Raw genomic sequence first — 15315 nt, 5'->3', positions numbered from 1 at the left:
TTTTCAAATACTTTTATTTATAGCATTTTATAATTAACAAACAGAACATAGGCAAGGATGGTACTGTCATACAGATACAGGTGGGAGACAAGTAGTACATATCAGTTAATAATTTTACAATTGGCATATTATTCTGCACAGTGCAAAGTAAGTATTGTGAATGTTTTACAGCTGTTGTTCATATTAGCAGTTAAACCATTATTTCAAATGTCAATACATCAATAAAATAGATGATAACAGTAAACCTGGTGTTGAAGAATGTCTTTTTTTCACTTAAAGCAGTAGCATCTCATTTTTCACTATAGCTTCATTACATCTCCGGCATCTAACACGACAGTGGGATGGGGGGGGGGGGGGGGACGTAGGTAACGGAAGGGGAAGGGAGAAGGAGGGGAAGGGGTCAACAAAGGGAAAGTGGGGGGGGGGGGGTTGAGAGGAAATGGAAGGGGGAAGGATAGGGATGGGACAAAACTTTACTGAGTCCGGATGTAGGGGGAGCCAACGCATCTTGAGCTAAATATTTTATAGTGGCGTCTAGTACAGCACCAGGGGGTAAAGAAGGGGAGAGGGCTAGTTGGATCCTAACGAGTAGTAACTTTTATAGTGACAACAGGCTACGAAATTCCTCAGATTCTCTATAAAAGGACCACAGCCTCCAAGTTTTGGAATATTGTTCTGACCGGTTTTGTAGCGTCATTATTGTATTTTCCATGCTACTTATGTAATTTAATTCCGTGTCTAATTCTCTTAGGGTGGGTACATTGCTTGTTTTCCATTTACGCACTATGAGTGTTTTTGTTGCGTTAAGAATATGCCTCACCACAGATTGTTTGTAAGCCTTAAAGAGACACTGAAGCGAAAAAAAAATGATGATATTATGATTTGTATGTGTAGCACAGCTAAGAAATAAAACATTAAGATCAGATACATCAGTGTAATTGTTTCCAGTACAGGAAGAGTTGAGAAACTCCAGTTGTTATCTCTATGCAAACAAGCCATTAAGCTCTCCGACTTAAGGTCCATACACACGTCGGATTTTTCTGAACGACGGGCCGTTTGAACGTCCCGTCGTTCAGTCGTTCGCACGCGGAATCAGATGTGTGTACGGACTATCGTTCGCGTGATAAGACTGGTTTAAACCAGTCTTATCACCCGAACGATAGTCTGTACACACGTCGGATTTGACGTGCAAACGACTGAACGACGGAACGTTCAAACGACGGGTCGTTCGCAAAAATCCGACGTGTGTATGGGCCTCACCAGTTGTACTCACCAGGGGCTTTCTCCAGCCCAGTGCTGGTCGGGAGGTCCCACGCCGGCGTCCTGGCTCCTCTCCTTCTCCCCGCTCCGGAATGGCTGACAGGCCGCAGTCCGGGCGACACTCGGCAGAGTGTCGGGCTGCAGCTTCCGCGTATGACGCGGCTGACATCACACGCCGGCCGCCTCGCGTCATCACGCTTTAATCGCGCATGCGCAGTACTTTCACGCCGGCCGCCGTGATGACGCGAGGCGGCCGGCGTGTGACGTAATCCGCGTCATATGCGGAAGCTGCAGCCCGACACTCTACCGAGTGTCGCCCGGGTTGCGGCCTGTCAGCCATACCGGAGCGGGTAGAAGGAGAGGAGCCAGGACGCCGGCGTGGGACCTCCCGACCAGCACTGGGCTGGAGAAAGCCCCTGGTGAGTACAACTTTCCTTTTTTTGTGAGCTCGGAGTCCCTTTAAGTTAGTCGTGGAGAGGGCTGTTATCTGACTTTTATTATCTCAACTGTTCCTGGACTATTTACTTTTCCTCTGCTAGAGGAGAGGTCATTACTTCACAGACTGCTCTGAAAGAATAATTTTGAATGCTGAGTGTTGTGTAATCTGCACATATTATAGAATGATGCAATGTTAGAAAAAACACTATATACCTGAAAATAAAAGTATGAGAATATTTTCTTTGCTGCTAAACTTCTAGTAATTATTCATCGTACACAACCAATTCACTATATCATATATTTTTTTTTTCGCTTCAGTGTCTCTTTAATGCTCCAGTTGTTAAGGTGAAGTAGAAAGAATTGTGGGGTAAAGGAGACCTCCCTTGCTGTCATCTTCCTGATTAGGGATTCTACCTTTCTCCAGAAGGGTATGATATAGTTACACTCCCACAATAGATGTATCAAAGAGCCCTCAGATGAACATCCCCTCCAGCACAATGGGCTGGTGTTAGGAAAGATCAGGTGTAGTTTTTGTGGGGTATAATACCACTGCGAAAGTATCTTATAATTTATCTCTTGGGTTTTTACATTGATAGAGGTCTTATGAGCAAACATAAGAGAATCCTAGGAGATAATTTTCATATTCTCTTTAAAATAACTTCCAAGAATGTTAGAATTTAAAAAGTACAGTACCTAAAAGTTGGTGAAAAATTACTATCAAAATTATTTTGAGTATTCTCTTGCTAGCTGGTGGTTTCAAAGTCATTTTATGACGCGAGGTATAAAAATATCATCTAGGAGAAAACTCAGGAGAAAAGTGAATTGCCTATGGGCCCTGTTGTTCTAGTGCCGTACCTCCCCGTCACACCCATGTTACAAATACCAGTGCTGCCAGTTCACTGACCTGGAGAACGCACGGTAAAGCGCACGATGTACGGCTCCCGAGCGAAGACGTCTGGTTGGGACGGGTGATTGTCTTCATACTGATACTGGTCACTCACCAAAATCTTCTCTTTCCTAAGAAATAAGCCAGGAGACCCAAAGTTAATATACAGAAAACAGTGGTGTGGCAATAGGGGGTGCAGAGTTTGCAACCGCATCGGGGGCCCTTGGGCAAGAGGGACCCCAAAGGGCCCTCCCTTAACTACAGTATTAGCTCTCTACTGGTCCTATGCTGGTAGTAATCACTTCTATAGATGCTTTGAACAGTAATTATAATTAACAAACTGTTCCCCATCCCCTTCTTGCACCTCTGACACTGTGATTGTTCTTGGTAGGTTTTGGTGCGCCGTATCAATTGTTATGTATAGAGTGCTTGGGGAGCCCAATGTAAAACTTGCACCAGGGCCCACAGCTCCTTAGCTACGCCACTGACAGAGAACCAATGACCCCTGGGAAAGAGAAATGTTAAATGTTTCCGAGTTCATAAAAGTTAGATGCACTTTTGCTGGAAGTGATAAGTAGCTATAAAAGAACACCTGAAGTGAGAGGGATATGGAGGCTGCCATAACTATTTCCTTCTAAAAGATGCAAGTTGCCTGGCTGTCCTGTTGATCCTCTACCTCTAATACTCTAGCCAGAGACCCTGAACACGCCTGCAGATCAGGTGCTCTGACTGACATCTGACTGGATTAGCAGCATGCTTGTTTCAGACACTACTACAGTCAAAGAGATCAGCAGGATGCCAGGCAACTGGTACTGTTCAAAAGGTAATAAGTATGGCAGCCTCCATATACCTCTCATTTCAGGTGTCCTTTAAAGTGAACCGAGCACCTTTTTAGCACTCAGGACATTTCTATAGCACATGAAAAATGCATGCCAACTATCTGTTTCATTATTAAAATAAACTTTCATTTTACCTTATATTTTACAATCAAAGTAGTTTTATTAGCCTGTTTCAGCAGCCTGACCGTCCGCAGAGATCTCAGGAAGCCAATTGTTTTATTGAGCTAATTACCCAGAAAAAAACAATACCTTTTCATCAACAAAGGGGGTGGGTAATTAGGACTTTTTCTTCAAAGACATTGTGTGTGTCAAACAGTTCTAATTACCCACCCCCTTTTGTTGATGAAAAGGTATTGTTTACTTATGGGTAATTAGCTCAATAAAACAATTAGCTTCCTGAGATCTCTGTGGACAGTCAGGCTGCTGAAACAGGCTAATAAAACTACTTTGATTGTAAAATACAAGGTAAAATGAAAGTTTATTTTAATAATGAAACAGATAGTTGGCATGCATTTTTCATGTGCTATAGAAATGTCCTGAGTGCTAAAAAGGTGCTCGGTTTACTTTAAAGTAGGTGTGTCCGCTCCATAGGCAGAAGGGAGAGGTACTTACAGAAAAATTACAATCTGGCTGTAAAGAAACGCGGAAGAGCCGGTACAATATCTGGTGCATTGGAGAGGGTATGGCATTGAGGAGAGACAATGGGTACCGGGGAGTCGCATGCATGTGGACGAATTAAGGAAGGAGTTTCATGCCTTACATCCGGAAAAGCCTGGAAGGAGCTGTCCGGAGTCCACTCCTCGGGGGGGTCTGTAAAGAAACGCGTAAGAGCCGCCGCGATGAGTCGGCGGGAGGCGGCTCTTTCCGCACATGGCATGGCGGAGCACGGAGAGGCAGCCGCCTCCACTCAGTGTGAGGTGGCTGTCTCCATACGGGGCATGGCGGAGCGCGGAGAAACCGCCGCATCGGACGTGGCGGTTAGCACGCATGGCCCCATTGCTGAGGCACCGCAGAGCGGTGCTGGTGTGGCTGGGACACGTAGTCCCTCTAGGCTTAAAGTGACGCGCGCGCACTGAGGCAGGGATTATATGACAGCCAGAAGTGAGTCAGCTGACCAGGCTGGTCAGCTGACACTGGCTCCACATCTCATTGGTCCAGCACTTAGGGAGGTGCTGGAGAGATGCCTGTGTATATATACTGCTGGCTGTTCAGTTGCTGGTTGTCTGGCGTTGCGAACACAACGTGGTAGCACTCAGACCTTAGGCAGATCCCAAAGTGTGCCGGGACCAGCTGGAGCTGTAATCCTACACTTAGCTAGATTCTGTTGATAGTTTAAAGTACTAGTTTGATTGTGATTATCTGTTATGACCTGTTTGCCTGTCTGACCATTCTTCTGAACTCTGATCTTGTACCTTGCTATATCTGATACTCTGTTGCCGAACCACGGCTCGTCTTTAGACTCCGCACCTGCCTCCTGATTCTGTACCCCGATATATCTGATACCCTGTTGCCGACCCTGCCTGTACTTTAGACTCCGCTTCTGCCTTCTGAATCTGTACCTTGTCTGTCCGTGTGTTTACAACCTGGCTTGTCCAACCTCGAGAACCGACCTTACTGTTAGAGGCAGTTCCCAGTCCTGATAGTGACACTTCCTCTTGAGTGTCACTTTCGTTCTGTCGTTCCTTCTCTCTGCCTTACTCCTCCCTCCGGGAGAGTCCTGAAGGAATTGTGCAGTACTCCTTACTGCTTTGAGGCCCAGTCCTCTCATTATTACTGTTTGCACCAAACACTCTACTCAGGTGTCCAGAGGTTAGTTTGTATATCGGATTATCGGTGATACTGCAGATCATCTATAATCTGGTATATATCTGTATTCACCAACACTGGTCCACATGACAGCCCAGGGGCCCCAGGTCTCTCTCACTCACTGGGGCCCCCAAACCACCATGCGACACCTAGAGGGAAGTGCGGGCAAGCCCTGGACCTCTCACCTCCAGGGAACTCACCCCACTACCTCTAAACTGAATGCCAACTGCAACAAACACAATTGCTAACTTCCAGTCAGAGCAATATCATGCCTCTATCTGGCCAGCAGACGCCAGTCAGCCAATCAGGTGCACTGTCATACACCCTTTACCTGCTGTACCATACCTAGCAGGAATTACATAGATTAGCATTGAGGTGGGAGGCTTCGGTTGGACGCAATCGTGAATCGTGTATATATATATATATCTGTATTCCCAGTGATACTGCAGATCACCGGTAATCAGATCCTCTCTGTGCTTCACCGATCGTTACACTGGCATAACACAGTAAAAAACCTCTCCCAACTCTCTACTGCCCATACAGTTATCCTGCCTACCTTTGAGCCAGTGTAATATGTGTAAAAAACACCATTTCCTTAATTAACTAAGCAGCTTCTGTATTCTTATGTCATCCCAAGGGTGGTAAAGTGAAATTAAGTTACTACTTACAAAATCAGCACAGCTGTCCCAATCAGTCACCCAGATAACCTCCCACCAGTGTTTATTTACAAAACAGAAGCATCTTCCCTATAACTCAAAGTGAAAAACTATTCATTGCCAGCCGTCTCCCGACTGAGCTCTGTACTAGAAACTGCACTGTCTTTGTAAACACATGTGAGCACAGCATATTTCAGCAGCTTCTGCAGAGGGGTGAGGTGTATTTCCCTTCTTAGTGTTGTGGCACACTGAACTGCCCTCAGCCAATCAGTGAGGAGCAGGAATGTGGGAGGGGAGATAATAAGCTTCCCTCTCCCCGGCAATGTACCAGAATAGAGCCAGGCTGACTGAGATAAGATTCATTACAGCAAACACATTTATGGTTATCTTGGAAGGTGTAACGATCGGTGTAACACAGAGAGGATCTGATTACTGGTGATCTGCAGTATCACCGAGAATGCAGATATATACCCGATTATTGATGATCTGCAGTATCACCGATAATCAGATATATCTCTAACCTCTGGACACCTGAGTGATGAGAGTGTTTTGGTGCAACAGTAATACTTTGAGGACCGCACCTGAATATCAGGTGCTAGAGCAATAAGGAATACTGCTCTGCCGCAAGTTCCTTCCATTGGTCTGAACTCTCCACAGGGAGGAGTCAGGCCGAGAGTGGGAAGGACAGAACATGAGTGACACCAATGAGGGAGTGTCACTGACAGATCTGTGAACTATCTCTCAACAGGAGAGATAGTTCTCGAGGTCGGGCAGGCCAGGTCGTTAACACGGACAGATAAAGTACAGAGACAGGAGACAGATGCAGAATCCTAAGACTAGCCGAGTTTGGCAACAGAGTATCAGAATGACAAAGGTACAAAATCAGAGATCAGAAGAATGGTCAGGAAAGCAGAAGGTCATAACAAATAATCAACAATTCCTAGACTAAGGTGTGAGTTCCTTGGTCATCAACACCTTGGAAACTGGTCTAGATAATCACACAGATGATAACAGAATTTCCTAGACTAAGGTGTGAGTTCCTTGATCATCAACACCTTGGAAACTGGTCTAGATAATAACACAAATGATAACAGAATTCCTAGACTAAGGTGTGAGCTCCTTGATCATCAACACCTAGGAAACTGGTCTAATATAACACAGATACTGACAGGGTCTGAGTGCTACCACGTAGTGATCGCAACGCCAGACACCAGAGGAATGACCAGCACCCATTATATATACACCAGCGCTCTCCTGCGCCTCCCCTAAGTGCTGGACCAATGAGAACAAAGAATTGTCAGCTGACCGGCCTGGTCAGCTGACACTCCTCTGGCTGTCATAAATGCTCTGTCTCTCCGCGCGCGCGTCCTTCTGAACCAGTGTGGACTATCAGTCCCAGCCACACCAGACATGTGTTGTAATGCCTCTGCTGTTCTGGATGCGGAATCCGCCGCATCGATGTCCGAGCGTGCGGCGTTTTCTCCGCATTCAGCAGTACTGACAGAGGTAGGCCTATGCGTGCAACCCGCCGCGTCGGACGCAGAATCCGCTGCCCTGTTTTCTGGGCATGCGGCGGTTTCTCCGCGTTCCGTCAGGCCAGTGAATGCAGGTCCCTGCGCGCAAACTGCCATGTTGAACGCGGAATCAGCCGCCTTACTCTGAGTGCTTGCGGCGGCTTTTCCGCGTTTTCTCACAGAAGGCTTGAAATGCAGAGCAGTGGGTAAATGGATTTTGATTTTATGGCTGACAATCCCGCTTTAAATACTAACCTCAGGAGAGGGAAGCCTCTGGAGGATCCAGTCTCCGTTCACTTCGCCTTTTCAGCCCTGGGACCCCCAAAGCCAGGCTCGGACAGGGCCGGTGGGAGCTCGGGATTTTGCCCGGTAGGCCTCCCTATTTGTGGCCCCTGGGTGCCCCGGGCCCCCGAGCACTGCAGGAGGAGGCACAGCGCAGGAAGGAGGAGCAGCGGCGGGCACAGAGCTGCAGGGAGGGGGGGCAAACTCCCCCCCTCCCTCATCTGGGGGCCCCCCCTGTCAGGAACCGGCCCGCGGCACGCCTGCGTATACGGTTCCCGACTGCGGGTTTGACCAGATTAAGCGGGGAACAGCCTTATTTAAGCTACAAACAAGGCTGGAACCCCTCAAACACTTCTCACTGCCACCACTAGCTGTTCGCTAGACACTTCCACTCTGCTGTCGAGTCCTCAGCGCGCACTCCGCGTTTTCGTATCTGGGTCAGCTTTGCGCTTAGGCCAAATACGGGAACACCACGCACCCACACACACACACAGTTGCAATCTTACACTGTCGTGAAGCAAAGACCCACTAACAGTCGTTCCGAACGATACTGTTAGCTACTCGCACTGGCGTTGTTCGTACGTTGGGTCAGCTGCGCGCTTAGGCCAACGTATGACAAACGCCCCCACACACAATGCAATTACAATTTCCTACGGTAGTGTTGCTCAAGCGTACAATTAGGCATGAACTTATACACGGTTACACTTCAGTCTCTTCTAGGCTATGAGTGTTAGTTTAGTACGGCAGAAGTCAAACTTATTAAATAATAATTTAATATTCTAGAAAAACATAGAACAGTGCAAAACTGAATATATACAAAAAGATTACAAAAAACAAAGTAAAAATAGTTACAAGATAAAATGTACAAAGATAACACACAAAGCGATTTTGCTTACCAAAATAAACGGGAAATAAACGTACCAGCGTATCGATCTGGTGTTGTTGCGGGCGGTACGCACTTCTGGTCAGGAACCAGGTTAGCTCTAGCCGTGTGAGCTACCTCCAAGAACTACAAGTTGTGGCTATCCTAGCTGCGGTTTTATACTATGAAATACGCCTGGAGGCTGTAAGCCTGTGTGGACGGGGGGAAGCTAGATTTAATAACATCCTCAGACATAATTTGATTTCCCAGGTAAAAGTCTACTATACATCAAAGATTGTGAAGTTAGGCTTTCAACTCCAGGTGAAAACTTGATTAAGGCGTTTTCCTGTCTCCGTTCTCAGACATAAATGGGATTTCCAGAGATCCACATACATGAAAAGGGTACTATAGCACACACACAAAACAAAAGACTTCCTTCACTTCCAATCTCCCCAGGTTACAGGTGACAATTGATTAAGGCTTTCACATTGCAGCAGGATGTCCTGTGTGATCTGCTTCAAAGCAACTGTCTGATTAAGTGTTTCCTAATTACCTGTTTTCTGGCTGTCCAGAGGAACTGTATGCTAATGTCCCAGCCCCCTGCTTCCAGAGAAATTCACTGCAAATGTAGTACAGCCAGATAACCATCCCTTCAAAGCAGAATACACATGTGAGATATAGCAGACAGAAAATGACAGAGATATGTTCCTGTATTTCCTAATATCATCAGCACCCCAATATATCTCCACACCTCCGCCGTTAACTTGGTGCAAGGCAGACGATCTTCCCAGATCATCCTGCCAGCACCTACACTGTTGGTTCTGCTTGACGGGACAGCCCGTCCGCATTCCCATGATTGCTCCCCTTCCAGATGGCGCTGGCAGGTGAATCTAACGCATCATCCTGCCAAAGCCTACATTGACGGCCTGGCCGGGTGGGGTAACCCTTTAGCATCCTCAGGAGGGTTCCCCACCTGTCAGTTAGCTCCAAGCTACACAACTGGAAAGCTAGGTCAGGTTGCTGCAATGTGTCGTTGCCCTTGGCAACCTGACGTAACCAACCAGGGGAATGTGAGTCAGTGACAACCGTGAATTTGCGACCATAGAGACAGTGCTGCAGCTGGGGAAGGGTTCCAACCGTCGCTACACGCACTTTCTCTATAGTGGCAGGAGTTATCTCTCGGTCCCTGTGGGGAACGATTATCTGCCGGTCTGCCTCCTCCACTTCGGACCGCTCAGAGGGAATAACTCCCCAGGACCCTCTCAGCCCGCCCCTCCCAGCTGGTGACCTGCTGGCTAGCCCCCTGAGCTCTTCCAGGCTGCTGTCAAATCGAACAGCCCCAGAGAGCTCAGTGCTGCCTGTCACACATTCCAGGAAGGCTGCAGACGGAGAGGCTCCTGGGCCCTCCGGGCCAGGTTCCGGATTGGATGTGGCTGACCCAGCAACATTTGCCACTTCGGTGGACAGTCCCTGTGCTGTAGACCCACTAGCACTGCGGGTTACCACTGCAGCTGAGGGAGTGCCCACCTTACACACATCATAAATCACGTCACATTTTGTCTTAAAACCATCTGAAGGGGAAAGATCTGGCCTGGTGCCGTCTGCCCCTTCAGTGGACAGTCCATCTGCTGCAGCCCAGCGAGCGCCGCTGGTTACTCCGGCAGCTGACGGAGTGTCCACATGACACACAGCATTATGTAGCACAACACATATGCCATCAGCATTATCATCCCTACATATATTGTCATTTGGGACATCACATAAAACCTCCACATTATCTGTATCATTACACACATTGCTACTCAGCACTTCACAATTATCATCAACAGTTCCTGCATCGATCGCCTCGATAGTCCGTGCGTCATAAATGACATCATCAGTTTCTGCATTCTCTGTGTCAACAGGTCCCACTCCAGGCCTAGGCACTGGAGACTCACTAGGGCTGGCTCCTAGTACACAGTCCATAGCCCCTGGGGCCTCTCCAGCACTCCCCACTTGCACAGCATTATCAAACAGTACCTTGCAAGAGTCCAGAACTTCTGCTGGGGATGCAGGCTCCACAGGGTTTGGAGTAGGCTCATACCGGGCCACTAACCGTCCCAGGTCAGTACCCAACAAAACGTTCGTGGGGATGGCATCCGTTACCCCCACTTCTTTCATTCCGCTGCCGGCCCCCCAATTCAGGTGGACCAAGGCGGTGGGTATGGCTGGGGTGACACCCCCAATTCCTCTGACAGCAATCATTTTCCCAGGTATGTACTGCTCCGGGTTCACAAGCTGGGGATGTATGAGAGTCACTTCTGCTCCAGTGTCTCTCAGCCCAGTGGCAACTGTACCCCCAACCGTGACCAGCTGCAGATTCTCTGCATAGCCAGTGGCATTCCTGGTAGCACACAGAGCAGTTGGGACTTCACTGGCGTTTGAGGCCTCATTGGATTTTGGGGCCTCCCTCTTCCTCTCTGGGCAAGTCGTGCTGATATGACCCACCCTGTCACATACAAAGCATTTCCGAGTGTCAGGTTGCTTGAATCCAGGAGACAGCGGTGCTTGCCTCCTCTGGGTTCTGGGTGAAACAGGTTTAGCAATCTGTTCTCCTCTCCAGCTGGGCGTAGTAGTCCTCCGGGACTCAGGTGCTCTATGGGCGGTGTAGGCATCAGCCATTTCCGCAGCCTCATCCACTGTCTTTGGTTCTCGATCCAGCACAAACAGCCGGACCTCCACAGGACAGGTGTGTAGGAACTGGTCTTTTATCATCAGCTCCTGCAGGGCATCCAAGGTTTTAACTGACAGTCCTTTTAGCCACTGCTGGAATGCAGTGCGCAGGTTGCATGCATGATCCAGGTAACTGTCATTAGGACCTCGCTGCACTGTCCTGAAACGTTTTCGATACACCTCTGGCGTGAGGTGGTATCGCGCAATGATGGCTTTCTTAATCGCCTCAAAGTCTGTTTCTTCCTCCTGGGGGAGACTCACAAACGCCTCCAGGGCCTTGCCTCTCAGCCCTGGTGTGAGGTATCTTGCCCACTGCTCACGGGGCACCCCATACTGCCGACAAGTCCTTTCAAACCCCTGTAGGAAAGTGTCTATGTCAGAGTCCTTGTCCATAGCGGGGAACTTATCCAGGGGGATTCTGTGGACTCGCTCACCTTCGCGTTCTGCGGGTCCAGCAGACCGGTTCTGCTGCTGAAGTTTAGCCAGCTCCAGCTGGTGTCGCTGTGCAACTTGTTCCCTCTCGGCCTGGTGTCTTTCCCTCTCGGCCTGGTGTCGCCGTTCCGCGTGTTCCTTCTCTGCCTGTCGGTGCAGTAGGATCAGCTTTAGGCGCAGTTCGGGCTCAGCCGAACCTAGTAGCTGTAGGTCGGCTTCCAGAGATGTCATCTCCAAGTTCGGTGGATCATCCAGGACATCGTCTCCACTCGCATTCTGTGGCAGGAGCGATTCCTCCTCTGTCGTGTCGTGAGCTGCATCCGCTGACGTTGAAGCACGGGCTTGCTCTGCCGCATCATGCTCCTCGAGCGCACGAACTAACTGCTCCTTAGTCTGGCCGCTCACCGTCTCGATGCCTTTGTGCTCACACAGGTTGAGTAGTATCTCCTTGTTTTGCCTTGCATAGCTGGATGCTTTCTGAGCCATCGTGTTGCAAAAAAAAAAAGAAAAAAAAAAAAGGGGGGGGAGGGAAAGCAAACACCAAGTGTGTATCTTTGAACAAAAAAAAACGTATATAGATTCTGCACTGAGTAGACTTCTGTAGGCTAGTTGCTTCTAGCAAGCTTCCAGCCTTTAGTACTCAGAATAGCGAGCTAAACTGCGTACTAATGTACTAAACGATGCCACCACTGCCAGCCATTATGTCAGGAACCGGCCCGCGGCACGCCTGCGTATACGGTTCCCGACTGCGGGTTTGACCAGATTAAGCGGGGAACAGCCTTATTTAAGCTACAAACAAGGCTGGAACCCCTCAAACACTTCTCACTGCCACCACTAGCTGTTCGCTAGACACTTCCACTCTGCTGTCGAGTCCTCAGCGCGCACTCCGCGTTTTCGTATCTGGGTCAGCTTTGCGCTTAGGCCAAATACGGGAACACCACGCACCCACACACACACACAGTTGCAATCTTACACTGTCGTGAAGCAAAGACCCACTAACAGTCGTTCCGAACGATACTGTTAGCTACTCGCACTGGCGTTGTTCGTACGTTGGGTCAGCTGCGCGCTTAGGCCAACGTATGACAAACGCCCCCACACACAATGCAATTACAATTTCCTACGGTAGTGTTGCTCAAGCGTACAATTAGGCATGAACTTATACACGGTTACACTTCAGTCTCTTCTAGGCTATGAGTGTTAGTTTAGTACGGCAGAAGTCAAACTTATTAAATAATAATTTAATATTCTAGAAAAACATAGAACAGTGCAAAACTGAATATATACAAAAAGATTACAAAAAACAAAGTAAAAATAGTTACAAGATAAAATGTACAAAGATAACACACAAAGCGATTTTGCTTACCAAAATAAACGGGAAATAAACGTACCAGCGTATCGATCTGGTGTTGTTGCGGGCGGTACGCACTTCTGGTCAGGAACCAGGTTAGCTCTAGCCGTGTGAGCTACCTCCAAGAACTACAAGTTGTGGCTATCCTAGCTGCGGTTTTATACTATGAAATACGCCTGGAGGCTGTAAGCCTGTGTGGACGGGGGGAAGCTAGATTTAATAACATCCTCAGACATAATTTGATTTCCCAGGTAAAAGTCTACTATACATCAAAGATTGTGAAGTTAGGCTTTCAACTCCAGGTGAAAACTTGATTAAGGCGTTTTCCTGTCTCCGTTCTCAGACATAAATGGGATTTCCAGAGATCCACATACATGAAAAGGGTACTATAGCACACACACAAAACAAAAGACTTCCTTCACTTCCAATCTCCCCAGGTTACAGGTGACAATTGATTAAGGCTTTCACATTGCAGCAGGATGTCCTGTGTGATCTGCTTCAAAGCAACTGTCTGATTAAGTGTTTCCTAATTACCTGTTTTCTGGCTGTCCAGAGGAACTGTATGCTAATGTCCCAGCCCCCTGCTTCCAGAGAAATTCACTGCAAATGTAGTACAGCCAGATAACCATCCCTTCAAAGCAGAATACACATGTGAGATATAGCAGACAGAAAATGACAGAGATATGTTCCTGTATTTCCTAATATCATCAGCACCCCAATATATCTCCACACCCCCTTCCGCGCTTCTCCCTCCAAGCTAGAATGTGCAGTGGTGGAGACCAGAGTGGCAGCGAGCGGGGAACCGATCAACTTACTACTTCCTGGTTCCCGCTCTGCGTGCCACTGCTCTGGTCTGGTCTTCCCTGCTGTACTGTCCAATCACACTCTCACTGTGCTTCCTGTGAGAGCGTGATTGGACAGCAGAGAAGACCGGAGCAGCGGCAGGCAGAGTGGGATCATGCAGGAATACAGTAAGTTGTTGCCCGCTCGCTGCCGCCCGCTGCGCTTTCTAGCCTGGAGGGGGGAAGCGGTGAAGGGGGGGCCCCAGGTGAGGGAGGGGGCGGAGACTGCCCCCCCCCCTCCCCGCTGCTCTCTGCCCGCCGCTACTCCTCCTTCCAGGCTACCTAGTCTGAATACACCTATAGACCTGGCTAAACTGGGGACACCTATAGACCTGGCTAAACTGGGGACACCTATAGACCTGACTAAACTGGGGACACCTATGCACCTGGCTAAACTGGGGACACCTATAGACCTGGCTAAACTGCTGACAATCTGATTGCATTTTGTGGGGAAGGAAATCTGCCGCCAATCTGATTGCATTTTGTGGGGAAATCTGCCGCCAATCTGATTGCATTTTGTAGGGAAATCTGCCGCCAATCTGGTTGCATTTTGTGGGGAAATCTGCCTCCAATCTGGTTGCATTTTGTGGAGAATCTGCCTTCAATCTGGTTGCATTTTGTGTTGAAATCTGCCGCCAATCTGGTTGCATTTTGTGGAGAAATCTGCCGCCAATCTGGTTGCATTTTGTGGAGAATCTGCCGACAATCTGGTTGCATTTTGTGGAGAATCTGCTGACAATCTGGTTGCATTTTGTGGGGAAATCTACCGCCAATCTGGTTGCATTTTGTGGGGAAATCTGCCACCAATCTGGTTGCAGTTTGTGGGTAAATCTGCTGCCAATCTGGTTGCATTTTGTGGGGACATTTGCCGCCAATCTGATTGAATTTTTGGGGAAATCTGCCGCCAATCTGATTGCATTTTGTGGGGAAATCTGCTGCCAATCTGATTGCATTTTGTGGGGAAATCTGCCACCAATCTGGTTGCATTTTGTGGGGAAATCTGCCACCAATCTGGTTGCATTATGTGGGGAAATCTGGCGCCAATCTGATTGAATTTTTGATGATATCTGCCGCCAATCTGGTTGAATTTTGTGGGGAAATCTGCTGCCAATCTGGTTGCATTTTGTGGAGAAATCTGCCTCCAATCTGGTTGCATTTTGTGGAGAATCTGCTGACAATCTGGTTGCATTTTGTGGGGAAATCTGCCGCCAATCTGGTTGCATTTTGTGGGTAAATCTGCCGCCAATCTGGTTGCATTTTGTGGGGACATCTGCCGCCAATCTGATTGAATTTTTGGGGAAATCTGCCGCCAATCTGGTTGCATTTTGTGGGGAAATCTGCTGCCAATCTGATTGCATTATGTGGGGAAACTGCTGTTAGATTTTTTATTTTTCTTGGGGGGGGGGGGCGGGGGGGAGGGAGGGGTCGGCCCTCCGCC

General features: G+C 48.3%; 1 protein-coding gene across 3 annotated transcripts in view; it reads right to left on the bottom strand.

Moving 5' to 3' along the window:
• Positions 1-15315, bottom strand: part of LOC137527851 (deoxyribonuclease-1-like 1) — a 96498-nt gene that overhangs the window by 15709 nt on the left and 65474 nt on the right. For all 3 annotated transcript variants that reach the window (XM_068248818.1, XM_068248817.1, XM_068248819.1), the window contains one exon: positions 2603-2715. In XM_068248818.1, the coding sequence (XP_068104919.1) occupies positions 2603-2715 (113 nt within the window). The remainder of the gene's footprint in view (positions 1-2602; positions 2716-15315) is intronic.

Source organism: Hyperolius riggenbachi, chromosome 8 (assembly GCF_040937935.1).
Source record: "Hyperolius riggenbachi isolate aHypRig1 chromosome 8, aHypRig1.pri, whole genome shotgun sequence".
In the NCBI taxonomy this organism is placed as follows: Eukaryota; Metazoa; Chordata; class Amphibia; order Anura; family Hyperoliidae; genus Hyperolius; species Hyperolius riggenbachi.
Note: the sequence above shows the minus strand (reverse complement) of the source record. Positions and strands in the feature narration are given on the sequence as shown.